The following is a 17,281-nucleotide window of genomic DNA, read 5'->3' as shown; positions in this document are numbered from 1 at the left end:
CTCTGCAATCTCTTGTGCTATATGAGTCACAGCTTTATTTATTTGTTTTCAAGTGAAATATTTTTCCAAACAAAACATGACTGGCAGGCCTTTATTATTTAATTTTAGGCTGAATAAAATTACTGCAAATAAGTTAAATGTTTTAAGTCCATGGTAAGATATTTTAGTGAATTTACTGAATATTTAAAAAGTGGAAACTGAGTAAATCTTTAAAAATACTTCCAAACAAATCACAATTTTATGTAGACACTGAAATATTCCCTAGGCTTGTCAGCTGAATCACTTCCCAGTTCTAAACCTGAAACAACTTATTTTGGGTCCCCCCTCCCCAGCTAATTTGTGTATACAATCTTTTGACTCAAAGTATAAATAGATCATTTTTCTTTCCAAGTGTACGGACCTCGACTGTTCCTGCCTTCCATCCTTCTGTCAACTGCTGGTATTTGGAGCACAGCCTTGTTCTCATGCAACAGAAAGTGTAGTTTTGTAGTAATCTTTGCATTGGTACTGATGTTTTTGTCTATAATTAGCTCTCAGAGACGAGAATGTGTTAAACTGGCAGCTTCTTCTTAGCAAACCTCCCACACAGGCAGAAAAAGCTTTCACTGTATCTTTGAATGCACCCTATAACAAATTGGATGAGACATGATTTTTAGAGGGAATGTGTTAACCACAGAGTGCCACCCAACTGTACAGCAAGAGATGCTTTTACTCTGTGTGGGATGGTGGCAAGAGCAACTGGTAGAAGGAGCAGTGTCTGAGAGATGGGAAAGAGGAAGAATAAAGAAAATTTCCTGTTTGCTCTAAAACTTGCTATTCTTTTTTTCTTTCCTCCCCCCAGCTGCATGAATTGGTCAAATAGAACCATATTCTACCCATAAACCCACTGCCATCTGAAACTCTCATAGCTGCAGCACTGTCAGTAAGATCAGAAATGCAGACTTGTTGGGCTGGTATGTGAGATCAGATGAGCAGAAGGAAACCAGGATTTTGCAAGCTGGAGAGGAGGAGGACAGTGGAATTTATCATTGCTGCAAGTGGTTAGAGAGCTGCCAAAGAGGAGGAGAAATGCAGCTCCTCCTGGAAGCTGCTCTTCCTCTGATAAAACCAGCTTGAACTGAACTGCTGATATGGGAGAAATAAATGATAAATCCTGACCTTGGTAAAAAGGTGCTGCTGCCTGTGTGGTTCTATCCCAAAGTCAGTGGCAGCTTTTGTGATTTTATGTTGACATAGTTCATGCCAGGATTTCAGTCCTGCACACAAGCAGGAGCTTAGCTGAAATATTTAGTTGGAATGCTCAGCCTCTGAAGTCATCTGAGGGCCAGGGACACTTCCTGGGGGTGATTTGGACCTTTAGCAGGGTGGCTTTCTGGAGCTCTTTTCATTGGCTGCAGATCCTGCCTCCAGCTTTCTGGTAACTGGATCTACAGCAACAGCAGCAGCCTTTGCTTTAAGTCCTGTGGTAACAGGGGTTTGGGATGGCTCCCATGATAAGTGATCTGTGCACAGCAGTAAATTCAGAGTGAGGTGTCCTACCTGCTCCACCAACTACCTTTTGGTCTTCTTTGAGTTCATGCTCGTGTTTTGGTCTTGAGGGAAGCAGAGGATTCATGGCACTTGCAGCTTCCCAGGGAAAGGCTTCTTTCTGTTGTACCAGACCTATCCTCTGCCTCCTCACTTTTACCATCTTCAGCAGCTTAGTACAAGGTGTGCTAAAGCTTTGTGTTCCAAGCAGTCTCTCCTTTGACTCCTTACAGCATCCTTCCTCTAGGGAGCTGCATCCTTGGGCTCAGGATGAATCAGAGGTGCCTGGAGAACAACAGCAGTGTTCCCAGGGTGATTTGTGTCAGCTGAGGTGCAGCCTTTGGATTTTTACAGAAGGCATAATTTCTTAGAAGCTGCCCTGAACTCAATATCAGATATAACCCCCAACAGCACCACTGCAAATTCCAAACACCACGTGTTGAAGATGAGGGCTGCGTTGTTTCAAAGGAACTTGTTTGTGTTTGTCCAAGCATGACTGAGCAGGAAAGTGCTTTCAAGAAAAACTTTGTAGAGAGATTGTTTTGGAGGGTTTGTTTGTCTGCTTAAAATGAAGCTTCTGGTGGGTAAAGAATAATGCAGTGAGAACAGAGCCATGTTTGGGTTGCTAACAGCTCCAGAGCTGAGCAATCCTTCCAACCAGTGTCTTCTCACCCTGATCTGGAGTCTGACTTTCCACCACAGAGTGGGAGCTTTGCCATCCAATAGAGTAAGTTATGGCAAACAGGTGAGCATCAGGACCCAGAGTTTAAGAACTGGGTAACAACAACTGGATGATAACTTAGCACCCTGTCAGTGCACTGTGTGAAACTCAGTGTCTAAGAGGAAGTGATCTACAGCAGGAGGGGCAAAAACCAGAAGAACCCTAGACAAATGTGCTGACAGAGCATGAGTACTGCCTCTTGTACACAAAGCTGGAAGTAGCACCAGAGTGCAGTGGGGCATCCACACAGGAGGAGATTTTCCAGGATGGTGAGTACATTTTCATCATCTTGAGAGAGCTGGGGGTGGCCATGGAGAGATGAATGCACCTTGTTTATCTGAGGAACTTCAAACAGCTCCTGGGGAGGATTTTGTACAGTGAAAAATCACATTCTTGTGTTTGAAAGTTGAAGTCTCTCACAATTTGTTGCTGATGGAGAAAAGAAGTACCAAGAGGTATTTTGGAGGCAAAGAGAAAACAACCTTAATGTTACAAACAGCAGCGTGCTGTGGGTACTCAGCAGACTGGCATTAGCTGGTGTCCCAGCCTGTGAAGCAATGCTAAATACTGTTTGTATTTATTGCTCTTGGATGAATGTCAGTCATTGAAACTGCCAGTTGGAAGAACCCTGAAAGCTTCGAGGGAGAGGTGGTTAATTGCTGACTAGCTACAATAATGTTCTTAGGATCCTGGTTGTGTCTGTGATGTTTCCCTTCTTGAAAATTAAACTGTTTTAGAGCAGTTCTCATGACTTCTGTACAGCAGGTGAGACTCCAACCCATCACCAGTCAAAAACATCAAGAAGGGCTTTGTTTGAACAGAATGGTAGAGGATTCTATCACAGCACATAAAAAATCTGTTCGCCTTCATATTTCAAGAAAAACACTGCTTTTTGAAGACATTTTGTAACTTGCTGAAAAAGAGAAGTGAAACAAGTTGTTTCTGGTGAGCTCCATCCCTCTGAGGCCATCACGTGGCTGTAGGAGCACTGACACCTGCAGTTCCTTACCAGACACTGCCTGGGTCCCCAGATTTGACTTTGGGAGCCAGAGGGACAAGGCAACTCCTCCCAGCTCCAGTTCTGTGATGAGAGGCACCCATGGTGGCTGTTCCTGGCCAGCCCAGCTGGCTGGGACAGCAGTGCCAAAGGCACAAGCTGTGGAGTGTGACCTGCAGCCCCAGTGCACTCTCCTGGCCCAGCCTGAAGGGCTGCTGCTGTTTATCTGATGCCTTTCTCCTCCTCCTTTGCCCCACTTTCCTACCCAGCTCTTTCACATCTTCACTCTTGCTCTCTCTTCCCTTTCTCCCCACTAAGATTTCTGGGTTGGAATGGGACCACTTCCTCTCATGTGTGTTGCTGTCACACACCTTTCTCTGTGTGGTGGGTAATGTCCTCCCCTCTGCTTGGGCTGTCAGTTCTTTGGGGTAAGTCAGTGGTCTTTGTATTGTGCTGAAAACACATACTGGGATTTCAGAGGTATTTCAGGGAAGTCCTTCATGCTGGCAGCCACTCCATTTCTCCAGGGCTGGGAGAATGGATGTTTACCTGCCTGCATTTGTAACTATTTCCAGTGTAAAAGCTTCAGCTGAGCCTGGGGCAGCAAACAGAAGTGCCACTGAGAAGTGTGAGTAAAACTGCTTTGGGATGTGGGCCCTGCTACAGTGACTACAGCTGATGACAACAAGCATGTCCTGAAATGGAAACGTGGCTTTCTTCTACACAGCTCCAGCTGCTTCCAAGCAGGAGTGTTTCTACCTTTTCTTCCTTCTCCACCTTTTCCATCTCTGTAATTCTCTCGTCTGCTCTTTTACCACAGGCCCTCCCTTTCCACATCCCCTGCATTCCCCAAGTTTCAGACCCACCTCCCTTGTTTTCCAAGACATCCTCCAGCTCTTCGGTTCAGCCCCAGCAGTACCTGTGAGTCGAGTCCCACAGGAAGCCTTTGGGGCTGTGTCTGGGCAGTGCCCAGCCCCTGCCTGCTCCTCACAGCCACAGCATCCATACAGAAAGGGGGGTGGGCAGGAGCTGGAAGCAGCAGAGAACATGTAGAGCTGTGCTGCTTTGCTGCTGGGGGAGGGCAGACACCATGAGCCCACCCAGCTCAGGTGACAGCAGCTGTGAACACATGGCAAAGATGGATGGGACGAGTCTGGCAGGATCACTCCTATGTAAAACTTGTTTGAGTGTGGCCACCCATAGTGCAACTGCATCTCCAATACCATTGCAGCAGGTTCATCCTCCAGGCTACAAGTGCTCAGTGGCTCGGGGTCAGACGCAGTCATTCAGGGACTGGGCAGGTGATGGTTCCATCTGGTAGCACCTCCTGAGGTCTGCTGTGCCCCAGGATCTGCTTCTTGCTTCTGAGAATGAAGTGTCATCAGGCTCCTCTGGGGTAAATTCACCTCTGCCAATGCAGGGATGATTCACGACCCACTGGGCATGTGTCAGATTTCTGAGAAGGTAAAACAGGCAAATGCCAACTCCCCCTGTCTGGCCATCTGCTGTCACATTGGCATATTTTTGGTATTTGCTCTTATGGATGCCTCTGCTGGTGGTAACACAAGATTGGAGAAATACTGCCTGAGCAGGAAAAGAAGATAACTTATTTTCTAGAGTCATGACTGCAATAGGGGAGAAGGGAAGTTTGTGTTTCAGCCTGGTCCCTGCCCCTCAACACAGTCACTTCTGGAAGAGACGCTGGCACTGAAGACAACTCACAGGCACAGGAAGAGAGCAGAAGTAGGGTCACACCCAGGATGAGTCTGAGGCTGCACAACATCACCCACTGCTTCTGCATTTAATTACTGCTTGTTGGTAAATATGTTTGCTTGCAACTGGACAAAAGTGGGTGTTGAAGGATGGCTGGAAGAGGCAGCAATGCAGTTGTTTGCACATTAATTACTGCAGGGATTTTGTGTGCAGACAGCACTGGGGGAAAACTGCAGGGACACGTCTCTCTGACACTTTGGAATCTGTTAATGTCACTCAAGACCCATAATGCAGGGAGGATGTTGCACAGATCCATACTTAAATCTCAGAGCGCTGTGTAAAGTGGCAGTAACCTGCACTTTTTGTCTGTAATTGGCTGTACACAAATGTTGTCATAAAGCTTTATTTTTCCCTTTGCATACATTTCTGTTTTTCAGATTGTGAAAAAAGCACTAAAAACATCCCTGATGCTTAATGAGTCCTCCAACATGAAATTAGGCGTGAACAATCAAAAAGACGTCAAAACGGTAATTACTGGGATACACCACATTTGCTTACAGGAGCTGAGATTGCACCGACATTTCTGAAAAGAACTAACAGGTTAAGAAGAATTATTTTATTGGCCATTTTAGAAATCTGTGTAGGTCTAAATCCTATTTGTAAACAAGTGAGTGACAAAACCCTCATTGATTTATCCGGTAGACTGATCAAACCTTGCCCAGAGGGAACAATGTGGAGATAAATCCTGCAGCTCTGGCTGGCTTGGGACAAGGAAACCATGCTCGTACAAGCAGCCTCACTTCCCCCCATTGGCACAACATTTATTCATATATTTATATATTTGTTCATTTTTTCAGGTGCCCAGAGTACCTGGACATCACAGTCCATAGGTGACAGCTATGATGTGACTTCAAAATGGATTTCTTACCTTAGAAATGTCTTCTTAAACCTGTTTAAGTCTTGCTAACATGTTCATGTGATGAAATGCAGAACTCTTAACAATGGGTGAGAGGTGTTTTTTTGTGGTGAGGTACAGAACAAGCCAGAGGGCAAAAAATTTCAGTAGATCCCTTAAAAATTATTATTTCATTCAAATCACTGCCCGAAATCAATGTCAGCACTGTAAATTTTGAGAAAAGCAGAGAAAATTAAAAGCAAGAAGCTTTATCTACATGAAACTGAAACTCTCAGAGAAAAGTGGTTTCTGTGTGGTTTTCCCGTGTGCCCTTCTGGGAGCTCAGATTTATGGCCACAGCCTCACAACCACCCCAGACTCGAGTCTCCTGCCTGGAAGCTCAGCAGCTCAGCTCTGGAGTGCATGCTGCCTGTGACAGGCTGGTGGATGGTTCCAGCTCCCCAGAATTGCCATGGGGAGCCAGACATGGTAATTACTGGGAGGAAATGGATCTGCATGTGTGGTTGGTTGTCTTTTCCTGCTCGGTACAGGGCAACATTTAGAGCCTGGTGCCATAATTTTCAGCATGTGAGTGGCTGGACTGCAGATTGAAGCTACCAGGTAGCCAGGGTACTTTTTTTCTCCCATCTACATTCAGGAAAAGAAAAAGAAAGTCCAGCAAAAGGGAAATGAAACTAACTCACCGCACTAGAATGACATAGGAATACTGTTCACATGGATAAATGAGATTTGTGTACTCTAAATTAAGGGAGCTTTAAGACAAAAACAGAACATGTTCAGAAACCACAAAATGTCTTTCTGCCTCTGACACTTTCTGAACTGTTTTTTCTCCCCTGACAACGTAAACTTCCTTTTTATGGTAATGCTTTGCTCACAGCTAATCTTGTGTTAGGAATTTCCTTATTTTGATTTTGGTAGAAATTTTGTTGAACATCCATTGGTCCTGTGATAAAATAAAGCTAATCAATGTCAAATTGATCACAAAATTGGGGAAAAAAACCAAGGGATTGATATGTTGGTACAAAAAAAACCCCAAAAATGGGACTAAAATCACAGTTGTTACATAAACAAAACCAATCCATTTCCAATTTTTTTTTCCGAATTCATTTTATTTGATCATATCTCCTGTCCAGAGTGTTTGTTCCACTTGGTACTCTGATCTCAAAATTTCATTCCCTTTCCTGAAAGAAAGAATTTCCTTTTAGGAAAGGGAATGAAATCTTGCCATTTCAAGGAGGATAATTTGGCCAAACTTTGGTCCATTTCCTTGTACTTCATGTCATCCCAATGGTTTTTATTGTTTTCACTTAGTTTCAGAATTTTCTCTTTTGTTTTTTTAACATTTCATTTCTTCAGTTTCTTCTCCTGTCTGTTTGTTTACCTTTCTTCCCCGATTTTGGGGTTTCAGCGTGAATAACTTTGGCAAGTTTTGTTCCTTTTCACTGTACCTCATTTGAGTTTAAAGGGACCTTTTAAAGGTCATCCAGTCCATCCCCCTGCAGAGAGAAGGGACATCTACAACTAGATCAGGTTGCTCTGTCTGCCAGTAGCTGCAAGCAGATCTCCTGTTCAAAGAGTGTGATTTATTCCCCTGCACAGGCAGTCATCCATTAGCTGGTGCATCAGTATCTTGGTGATCACTTAAATCTTCTCCTCTGTGGATTCTGTTCTAGTTTCAAATCTTAGGAGCAATTTTGATGCTTGGTCTTGTCCTCATGGCTACTTACTTCATGAGTGTGTGCAGCAGAGCTGGTGCTAACAGAGAAGAAGCCGTAGTTGCCATCATCTACAGGAAGGTGGAGCAGGAAGGAGCCTACAGAGATCTCCCAGAGGAAGAGGGGCTCTATGGAGATCTCCCAAGAACCACAATAACTGAGGAGGGCACCAACAGATGCAATGACTCCTGCAGGTGAGCCAGGTTAGATGGCATGTGGAGAAGCCACCACCAGATGGAGAAATAGTTACAGTACTGACAATACCAGCATGGGTTTTATTCTCTTCCCACTGTATCATAAGTGATGGAGCACCACTAATTTGGGAAGAGTGGGGGTGCTGTTTAGGCACTGGGTAATTGTGGTTGCCTGCTGTGAGGGGCAGTGCACAGCTCCTCTCCCAGTCCTGTGCTTGTATGTTCATCCCAGCTCGGCTGCTCCTCTGGCACCTCCATCCTCCTCCTGTGGCAGCAGAGTGAGCAGCTGGCAGAGCAGCCTTCCTCAGAGGGGCAGGGAATGTCTCTGCTGGGACAGGGTGAAGAGGGTACCCAAGCAGCATCCAGCTATGGGGGTTTGCTTTTCTCACATCTTAGGTGTGGTATAATAAAAAGCTCAGAATGGCTGCTGAGAAACCATTCTGCTGAATTTGGGGCATCACTGTACAATAAAAACCTGGCTATAAAAACTAGGGGTAGAGAGCACTGCCAGCCTGTTTGTCCAGCTCATCTTGTTTGCTGTGGAGGTGACACCCAGCATGGCCAGCTGTACAGCCTGACAGGTGCTTGGTGTCCTCTCGGGGCCACAGTCACTTGCTTCACAATATAAAATTATCATTGCAGCTTTGAACTTGTGGAAAATGTTCCCTATGACTTACCCTTCGAGATAAACAGCACTGCTGCCAAACCCTTGTACCAAGCCTGGGTGAGACTGCTTGGTCTAGCCCAGGAAAAAGTTCATGTGGCTTCTTACTACTGGTCTCTGACTGGGAAGGATATTGGTGTCAATGACTCCTCTTCCAAGCAGGTAATGTAAAATCAGCAGTAAGAATGTCTGTAGCTGTTTTTTCTCATGTACATGTGGCATGGGGCAGGTTTGCTGTGTGGTCTGACTCCCAGAGACATTGCTTGACTCCTCCTGCAAATCCAGGAAGGTTTTCCATGCTGTTCTGAAGCAACATTCCAACTTTCCTCCTTCAGTCAAGTTAGATTGGAAAAGGTGACATTTCTGACCTTCCTTGTGCTGGGGTTCTTCAAAGGAAATACTCATTAGTAACATCACACTTGCATATATCTTACTACACCTTCTGTAGTAAGAAGGTAAAATATAAAAAATAACAATATAACAATACAATATTACAATATTCTGTTAGAAAATATAAAAAATAACAATGTACCACACAGGGTGAAGATATTCTGCAGAGGTTTGAGAGGTTACTCGCAGAGAATGTCTCTTTGTATATTGCAGCAAGTTCACCAACTCTGGCTACAAAATCAAGGGACCTTGAGGTTTTAGAGGAAAAAGGTAAATTATTCCCCTTCAGTGATCCACTCAGAGTTTCTGTACTGCAAAAAGGCATCTGGGGGAAACTGCTCTCCTGTTCTGGTGTGGTGCTTACATGGGTTCACAGGACAAGCACCATCTGCTCACTAGTTCATGCTTTCTTTCTGTGTTACCATGCTCTTTAGGATTTTCTGAAAGTTCACATTTTGCATGGTTTTTTTTTCAAGTTATTGCATTCCCAGGAATGAGTGCTTGTGAATTTTGGTAGTTGTTGCTGCCTGCAAGAGTCAGACATGCAGATGTGTTCTGGCCGTTGAGGAACCATCTCCATGCGGTATCTAAATTCTTTTTTCTCCTCCCCATCTTTCTTCAGGTGCTCATGTGAGAAAGATTGATTTTGGACGTTTGACAGGAGGAGTGTTGCATAGCAAATTCTGGATAGTGGACATGAAACACATATATATTGGTAGTGCAAATATGGACTGGAGAGCTTTATCTCAGGTAACCTCTACTGCTGCACATTCAAAAATCTGGGGGAAAACTCACATCCTAGCAGATAACAGAGAAAAATTGTAATGACGTAAAATATTGTCAGAGCAGAAGAAACAGCAAAGAAACCCCTGGAGGTGGCTCCTTCTGGGGCTGTGACAGCTTGCTCTCTTTGCAGGTGAAAGAGTTTGGTGCTGTGATCTATAACTGCAGCTGTTTGGCCAAAGACCTCTGGAAAACATTCAGTACCTACTGGGATGTTGGATATCCTAATGCTACCATCCCATTCCCTTGGCCTCTTAATTATTCTACCCACATTAACAATCATCAGCCTCTGGAAGTAGAATTTAATGGAATCTTGACAGAAGCCTATTTTTCTGTAAGTATGTTTGAAAATAACATGACAGACTGTAAACTGTTAGAGGATTTGGCAGGAAAGTTTCTTCACCAGTCCTCCTCAGTTGCTTGAGCTCCAGGTGAATAATAATTTGTTCCTTGGGTTTATCTGGAACTATTCAGAGAATAGAGATAACACCAGCATAAGCTGTCAAATTGTATGGCAGGAACAGTGTGCAGGTCTCTTCTAATCACTTCTAGACCCAATATATCAATAAGCATCTGACCCAGCAGGATATGGGAAGGCATGAGGAAAGGTGGTGGTCCAGCCCAAGTGTGACATTTCAATGAAAACTAGATAGCTCTAAACATAATTGAGTCACAGTCTGGGAAAAAAAAAATAAGATTAAATCACTGACCTACATGTTTTCTTTTTTTTTTACAGGCTTCCCCTCCAGCATTTTGTCCAGCAGGTCGCACCCATGACCTCTATGCTATACTCAGCATTATCAGTCAGGCACAAGAGTTTGTCTATGTTTCTGTTATGGAATATTTTCCTACTAGCCGTTTTATTAATCCAAAAAGGTACAATTTTAATCCTGAGCAAATCAGTTACTTGTACTATTTAATGAAAAAAAATGTGATTCCCCTCCTTCTGCAATGAAAATATTCAGAGAGAGGCTTTGCTCTGCATTCACAGCCTTCCCATAGACTGTGCCTCCCAGGTACCAAGGGACAAGATGAGAGAAATCACCTCAAGTCGTGCCAGGGGAGGTTTAGATTAGATATGAGGAAAAAGAAATTAATGGAAAGGGTTGTCAGGTGTTGGAACAGACTATCCAGGGAAGTGGTGGAGCCACCATTCCTGGAACTGTTCAAAAATTCTGTGGATGTGGCACTTGAGTACATGGTTTAGTGGGGAACATGGTGCTGGGCTGAGAGCTGGACTTGATGATCTTAAAGGTCTTTTCCAGAACAATTCTAGGATGCTGTGATTCCAGTCCCGAGGCTGCAGGAAGGATGATATCCAATACCTGTGTGCTTTGCTGGTGTTTTAGAGCAGCCTCCCGTGTTCTACACACAACAGGAAACCTGTGAAATGCCATTCTAGGGACAGTCACTCCAGCATCCTCCAAAATTCAGCACAGCAGCTTTATGAACAGACAGAGGGAACACCAGAAATTTATCTGACATCAGATTTTTCAGAGAAAACATTGCTGTTCTCTCCTTTCTTGCTCCAATTTTGCTTTCTTGCTGTCCTCTACTTCTGAAGAGTCTTGACTTCCTGCTCTATCTCCTGCTTGATGCACTTGACCCATAGTTTAGAGGATGGCTCTTGACTGTCCTGACCTTTGCAGTGAGAGCTGAATCAGCCTCTAAAAGAAACTTCCGGGGGTTTTTGTTTGTTTGGAGGTTGGTAGGGGTTTTTTTTTTGGTTGTTGTTGTTTGGGTTGGGTTGGGTTTTTTTGTTGTTGTTTGGGGTTTTTATTTTGTTTTTAATAATTCCATCTAAGTTCCAGTAGCAGTTTCAGAGATGAGGTGATAGTGGTGATCTGGAGTAATCACAGAATCATAGAAGGTTTGGGTTACAAGCCTGAGTAACACAGAAATTTCTGACTAACAGAAAGTGAGTCAGTCATGGAGCAGCACTATGACTCCCAAATCCTCTCAGATATGCTTGAATTACGATGTTTACATGCAAACAAGTACTCTGAATTATCTGCTTACAACATTTCTGAATTTTCCAACCATCTAAATAATGTGAGAAAGAAGTTCAAGTGAAAGAAACACGTACAGCATGGCTTGTTGAACAGGGTAAGCTCCAGGCTGCCATTTAGCCAGAACGATACCATGGATCATGTCCTCTGTCATAACTGTGCAAAGCTGGGGCACAGGTGTGTTATGGGGAAGATTTTACAATAATAGAGAGACACAGATAATTCTACTCTCCAAGAAACAAGAGACTGGCTTCTATTTGGAGGATATATTTAATAAATCAAACAGTTCAGAGGATTTTTGGTTTCTATGTAGTACAGTTGAGTCTCTGGGTTCCTCATCTTCTGATTTTAGCCAGGAATAAGTTCCCAGAAAGTCTCTTTTCCCCCTTAGGATTGAATGCATTAATACTCCTTATTCTTCATCTGAAGGCTTAATCCACAGTTTGTGACATCTAGGGCTGATCAGATGCAAACAAGAGTTTGAAAGGCCCAGGGAAAGCAGTGCAGGGCCTCGGGCTATCTCCACAGCAACCAGCTGTAGTGCCATGAATTGAAGCTGATTAGTTCAGGTTAGGCTCCTCCAGCAGCTGAGGCAGAGGGAACAAAGCCGCTGTCTAATGCCTGAGTGTTAATCAACTAGAAACTGATATATTTTAAAAATTGAAACCATTCAAAAATTGCATTACAAATAGCATGATTTTCCAAGCTTTCCAGGATCTCTAAGTCAAGCCTGAGCCTCAGAGCACGTGGCCAAGCCATTGATCACAATAGGATGATGCATGGGGGAGGATTAGAGAATTCAGGCCTTTGTACATAAGACCAAAAGGATTAAGTTAGGCAAATTAATTCATCATTGCTCATGGGACTGTGAACAAATGCTGGACCTCTCTCTGTATCAGCCCTCCAATCTGTACTAAACATGCTCGTCTCCCTCTGTGCAGCATTTGTTAGGATCTATGGAATGAAAATGCTGCATGGGTGTTTGGAGTTACCAGCCCTGGGATGCACATTGTCCAGCTTTTACTGTTGTGTAGCTGGGTGAAGGACATTAAAAATGTTCCCCATAGCTACAGCCAACACAAGTGCCAGGAAAATGGATTTTCCCATGTTCAGGGAACATGGAGAGCACAGCTGTGTCCATTACCTTGGGCACACACAATGAGGACAGGGAGGGTCTGCCCAGGCTGGCTGATGGCACAGGACCACTGCAGTCACTGGAAACAGTCTCCAGGGGCCTGAAAAAGCCACATTCTGCAAAATGGTTCTTAGGCTTTCCTCTGGGCTCTGCACTGCCCCTTTTACTCTGTGCTGTATGAACTGGCTTTACCCTGGAGTTACCATTGTTATCTTTAATTTCATAAGGAGATGAGCATGGTGGCCCCATGCTGAGTGTTTCTCTGTGTATGTGCACTTTCCTAAGCTTTAAACTTTTGGATGAATTTCACCCCAATTTTGGCAGACTCTGGAGGTCTCAAAACACATTCTGTTAGAAGAATGGATTTGGTAGAAGGCAGCAGCCTTGTTTGTACCTCCAGGGTAGCCACAAGTGCTTCACTCACTAGACATCAGAAATCCATCTGTGCATCACTTGTAGCCTCAGTTCAATGTCACAACTTTCTAGTGAACTGTTTAAAAAATGATCATTCTGCACCCACCTCCTTTTCTGCAGATACTGGCCAGCCATTGACAACGCCCTGAGACGTGCGGCTTTCAACCACAGAGCACAGGTCCGGCTTCTGGTCAGCTGCTGGGCATACACTGACCCAGCCATGCTCCACTATCTGCGGTCCCTGCGTGCTCTCAACAACCCACATGTCCCCATCAGCATCGACGTGGTATGAATAAGAAACCTGATTTTGGAAAGACAACTTGAGGATACGGCCCCACACTGATTTCTGAGACTAAGCTGCTGTTTGTGTGTACAAATATTGGCTTTTAGAGAAGCAGGTTGTCTGGTTTTGCAGTGACTGCTTCCCAGTTTTGAGAAAATAGGGCCCAATATATAATCTTTGAGAAAGCAGCTATTTCAGGCTACTAGTGATACCAGGTATGTGCCTGGCTGTGGCACTGGAGACATTATCCAGGCAGCTGCTTTTGCTGAGCACCATGACAGTAACAGTTTATATGATAATTTAGTGCTCCTCTCAGAGACCTTTTCCTGCATGGAATATGTTAAATCGGTCCAATTGCTATCAGTTTTTTCAAAATTGAGAGCTCTGCAGTCTACCTATATAGATAGATCTATTCTTGAACACTAACTATTGCACGCAGGCCATAGGCATGAGGCTGGAATGCATCAAGTGGAGCGGGGATGCTCCCAAAATGATGCAGTAATCACAACAGAGAGATAGCACAGAAGGAGAAGTGGGTTTCAGAAAAAAAATAAAAAGGGAAATACAGATTTTGGTAAGAGTTAACACAATAAGTTAGGCATTATAGTTGTCTGCATTACCCCTTGTATCTGTGATCAGCCCATTCTTGCACAAAATAAGAGCAGCAATCAGTGGTAAATGCAGATCTATTAAACAGCTGCCTAAAACTGCATTTAATTGTCTGCCCTATAATGATAATAGCTGTGCCACTAATGGAACATTGTGAGGCAAACATTATCTGTATCTGATCTCAATTGCTTATCTAGTTTTATGTATAGTGAGAGTATTATTTGCTAGTTTTCTTGGATAGGAGTAAAATCTCTTCTATGGTCTATTCAATAAGAGTGTAGTATGTTCTCTTCTGTTCTTCTCATACTATTCTATTCTTTAAAACTATAGAAAAAATGCACTGTCCAATGAAGTCTGTTCCTCACTCTAGTATTTCTGCTAATATTTTATATTTATCTCCCTCCAGAAACTCTTCATTGTTCCCCTTCTGAATCACACAAACATTCCTCATGGGAGAGTGAATCACAACAAATACATGGTCACTGATAAAGTAGCCTACATCGGTATGTATTCCATTATTCCAAATACTTACAGTATCTCCAGATCTACTGGACTGAGACTGAGATAGGATCAGCTGCAATACCAAAAAATACCTCATTTTGCCATATAAAGCAAAGTCTGTCCTAGGTAAAGAGTACAGACATGAAGGGGAGAAAATAATGTAGGTCAAGTTCAGTAAGAGATTATTTCATATGATTGTGAACCATTAGGAACAGAGCATGGCAAGGCTGAGTGCACAGCCTGTGTCAAGCACAGTGGGAATTTCACAGCCTGTGTGCTCAGAATGACAGGGATAGCTGCTGCTCCAGTATACAGCATTATGCTGCTTTAATAAAAAGGAACTGCTGGGAGGAATTAATTCTGTTTGTTGAACAGAACTCTAGGAAAGGAAATGAGAAAACAGTAATGTCAACTGTGTGCTGTTCCTGAAAGCCAGGATGGTGTTTATATTTCACTCTTTTACTAGGAACCCTCCAAAAATGGGATGTGAAAGTGCTCTGTCATTTCAGCCAGCTCATCCTCCCAGCTATACACACCAGCAAATAGCCTGATCTTCCAACTGGCTGAGGGTTTACAACTCCAATTGCCTTCAATACTTTAATAACTTGTTTTGTACTTGAAGGCATATATGCAGATAATTTGTTTTCATGCCTAAGCACCTTCTGGAATTGACAGATTTTTCTGGCTAAGGCAATCACGAGGGGAAGTGTGTAAGTGATAAAATGTGTATTTTTCTCAGTGCTTGACTTTCTGAACTGAGGTAGCTTTGGAGAGAGCCCCAGACAATGTCTGCAGCTGGATTCCCAGCTTTGCCTGGCTTAGAAGTAGGCTTTGCATGTCAAGCTCAGAACAGCTCCTGAGGGTTTATTGATCAAGACTCCAGTTTCTCCTTTTGTTTTCCTTTAACAAGTGAAGAGAATTAAGTCCATTAAAGACTTTTTTCTTTAAACACAGGAACCCATGTCAAACACTGGCTTTTACCCCTCTTAATACTGAAATATTGCACTTTATTACCATGTTTATGAGTAGATTTGTGCATTCTGTCACAGGCTGTAACAAATCAGAAGGTTATGAACCTTCAGGGTTGGAGTTAATAGCAAATTTTCAAAATCTGAGGTCTGGCATAAGAAGGAGGTGACCCGATTTTTGCTGTCCTGTTGGTCCTAATGAGATTTGCAGTCATAGAGCAAATCAACAAAGCCCAGAGATCAAACAGAACACTGGGAAATGAATGTTTTCTAATCAGCTACTTTTCCATTGCACAGGGACTTCCAATTGGTCAGAAAACTACTTCACTGATACAGCTGGTGTGGGACTAATTATCAAACAGAATTCGACCAACCCGCAAAGAAGGCAACAACCTGTCCAGGAACAGTTGAAAGACCTTTTTGAACGAGACTGGAATTCCAAATATGCGGTGAATCTGGAAGATGTGCAGGGACAGAAAGACTGTAACTGGGAGGCAGACCCTGAAGTGAATTGAAATGTACATTTAAAATAGTAAGAAAAAATGTATTTGAATCTTGTTCACATGCAAATCAAGGAACTCCCTCCTTTTTGTCTTTGTCAGAGAAATCACTTCCTTGTGGCATCCACATTGATGCATGAGAATTTCTGATAGTTGGCTCTACCTGCAAACCCATTCGTCAATGTATGATGTTTGATTTTTTTTTTTTGGTGTGATTACCTCATCACAGAGTTAATGAAATGAATACAGTGTTGTGTGACAAGCTGTCTGGCATTAAAGCAAACATCAGAGATACAGATCATTATTGCTGTGTTATTTTATCCTTGGAAACAATATATTTCAACCTGAATGTTGCATTAACAGTGTTTGCTTACATGTGTTTAAACATTTTTAATAAATCTTAGTGTTTGAGCCATGTATATGATCATCTACAACAGCAATGGCAGATTTCAAAAAGATTTTTAAATTTCAGAAATTACAGATACAGGGAAGTACCTGTTTATAAGTGTTGAGGCTAACTGCTAGAGATACATGTCTGGGATTTAAACCTTGGGGCCAGTTTCCAACTCAGCTGCCCTGGAACAGGGAACCCCGAGTGTCTGGGGATGTTTGGATGTCTGGGTGCTGGTCTTGTGCACCAAACAGGAAAGGAGAGCAGGACATGTGCTCCAGCTGTGAGTGCTGTGAGTGGCACTGGGCTGGAACTCCATGAGCCTTGCCAGGGCTGTGCATACACAAAAATCTAAAGGACTTTTAGAGGTGACCCCCATTAAAGTTCCCTTTTGTGATTTCCAGGCTGCTCCTTAGCTATTTCTTCAGACACTTCCAAGACTCCTTGGAGTATCTTATCCATCATTACAAATTAATGCTTCTTGTTACTGTGGCAGATTTTTTAAGACATGCAGTTACATGTACAGATATCATTGAAATTTTGGACATATTCACATACATGCCAAAATATTGAGAAATATGTAGGTGTTTTTCATGCTCTCACCCCCTATTTCCTTACTAGAGCTAGTTGAAAACCTTTGTGAGATGTTACAACTTCAACCAACACAAGAGTTTTCTGTAAAGGAGCACATTCCTCTAGATGGCACTCCAAGCTGTGTTTTTGTGTTTTGGCAGGGATAGATATTGCAGGAGTAAGAAGAAAACCTCTTTCTCTTATACTTGTGAGCTCGAATCAGACCGTGCTGGATTAGTTGTTCAGTGGGACAGAGTTTCTGGACAATCTGGCAGATT

The 17,281-nt window shown here is 43.2% G+C and overlaps 1 protein-coding gene across 1 annotated transcript; it reads left to right on the top strand.

Moving 5' to 3' along the window:
* Positions 1-2,428: 2,428 nt before the first annotated feature.
* Positions 2,429-16,333, top strand: PLD4 (phospholipase D family member 4). The gene is made up of 11 exons (XM_033063981.1): positions 2,429-2,517; positions 5,396-5,485; positions 7,548-7,783; positions 8,426-8,609; positions 8,987-9,107; positions 9,460-9,587; positions 9,754-9,954; positions 10,357-10,496; positions 13,299-13,464; positions 14,477-14,573; positions 15,837-16,333. Exons 1-11 carry the CDS (start codon positions 2,515-2,517, stop codon positions 16,052-16,054), a joined length of 1,584 nt encoding a protein of 527 aa, XP_032919872.1. The 5' UTR covers positions 2,429-2,514; the 3' UTR covers positions 16,055-16,333.
* The last annotated feature ends 948 nt before the right edge of the window (positions 16,334-17,281 follow it).

This window comes from Catharus ustulatus, chromosome 6 (genome assembly GCF_009819885.2).
Source record: "Catharus ustulatus isolate bCatUst1 chromosome 6, bCatUst1.pri.v2, whole genome shotgun sequence".
NCBI lineage: Eukaryota > Metazoa > Chordata > Aves > Passeriformes > Turdidae > Catharus > Catharus ustulatus.
Note: the sequence above shows the minus strand (reverse complement) of the source record. Positions and strands in the feature narration are given on the sequence as shown.

Coding starts and splice junctions, on each gene's coding strand:
- PLD4 (XM_033063981.1), top strand. Junction 8,610..8,986: donor ATGACTCCTCTTCCAAGCAG/GTAATGTAAAAT, acceptor TGTACCACACAG/GGTGAAGATATTCTGCAGAG. Junction 10,497..13,298: donor CGTTTTATTAATCCAAAAAG/GTACAATTTTAA, acceptor CCTTTTCTGCAG/ATACTGGCCAGCCATTGACA.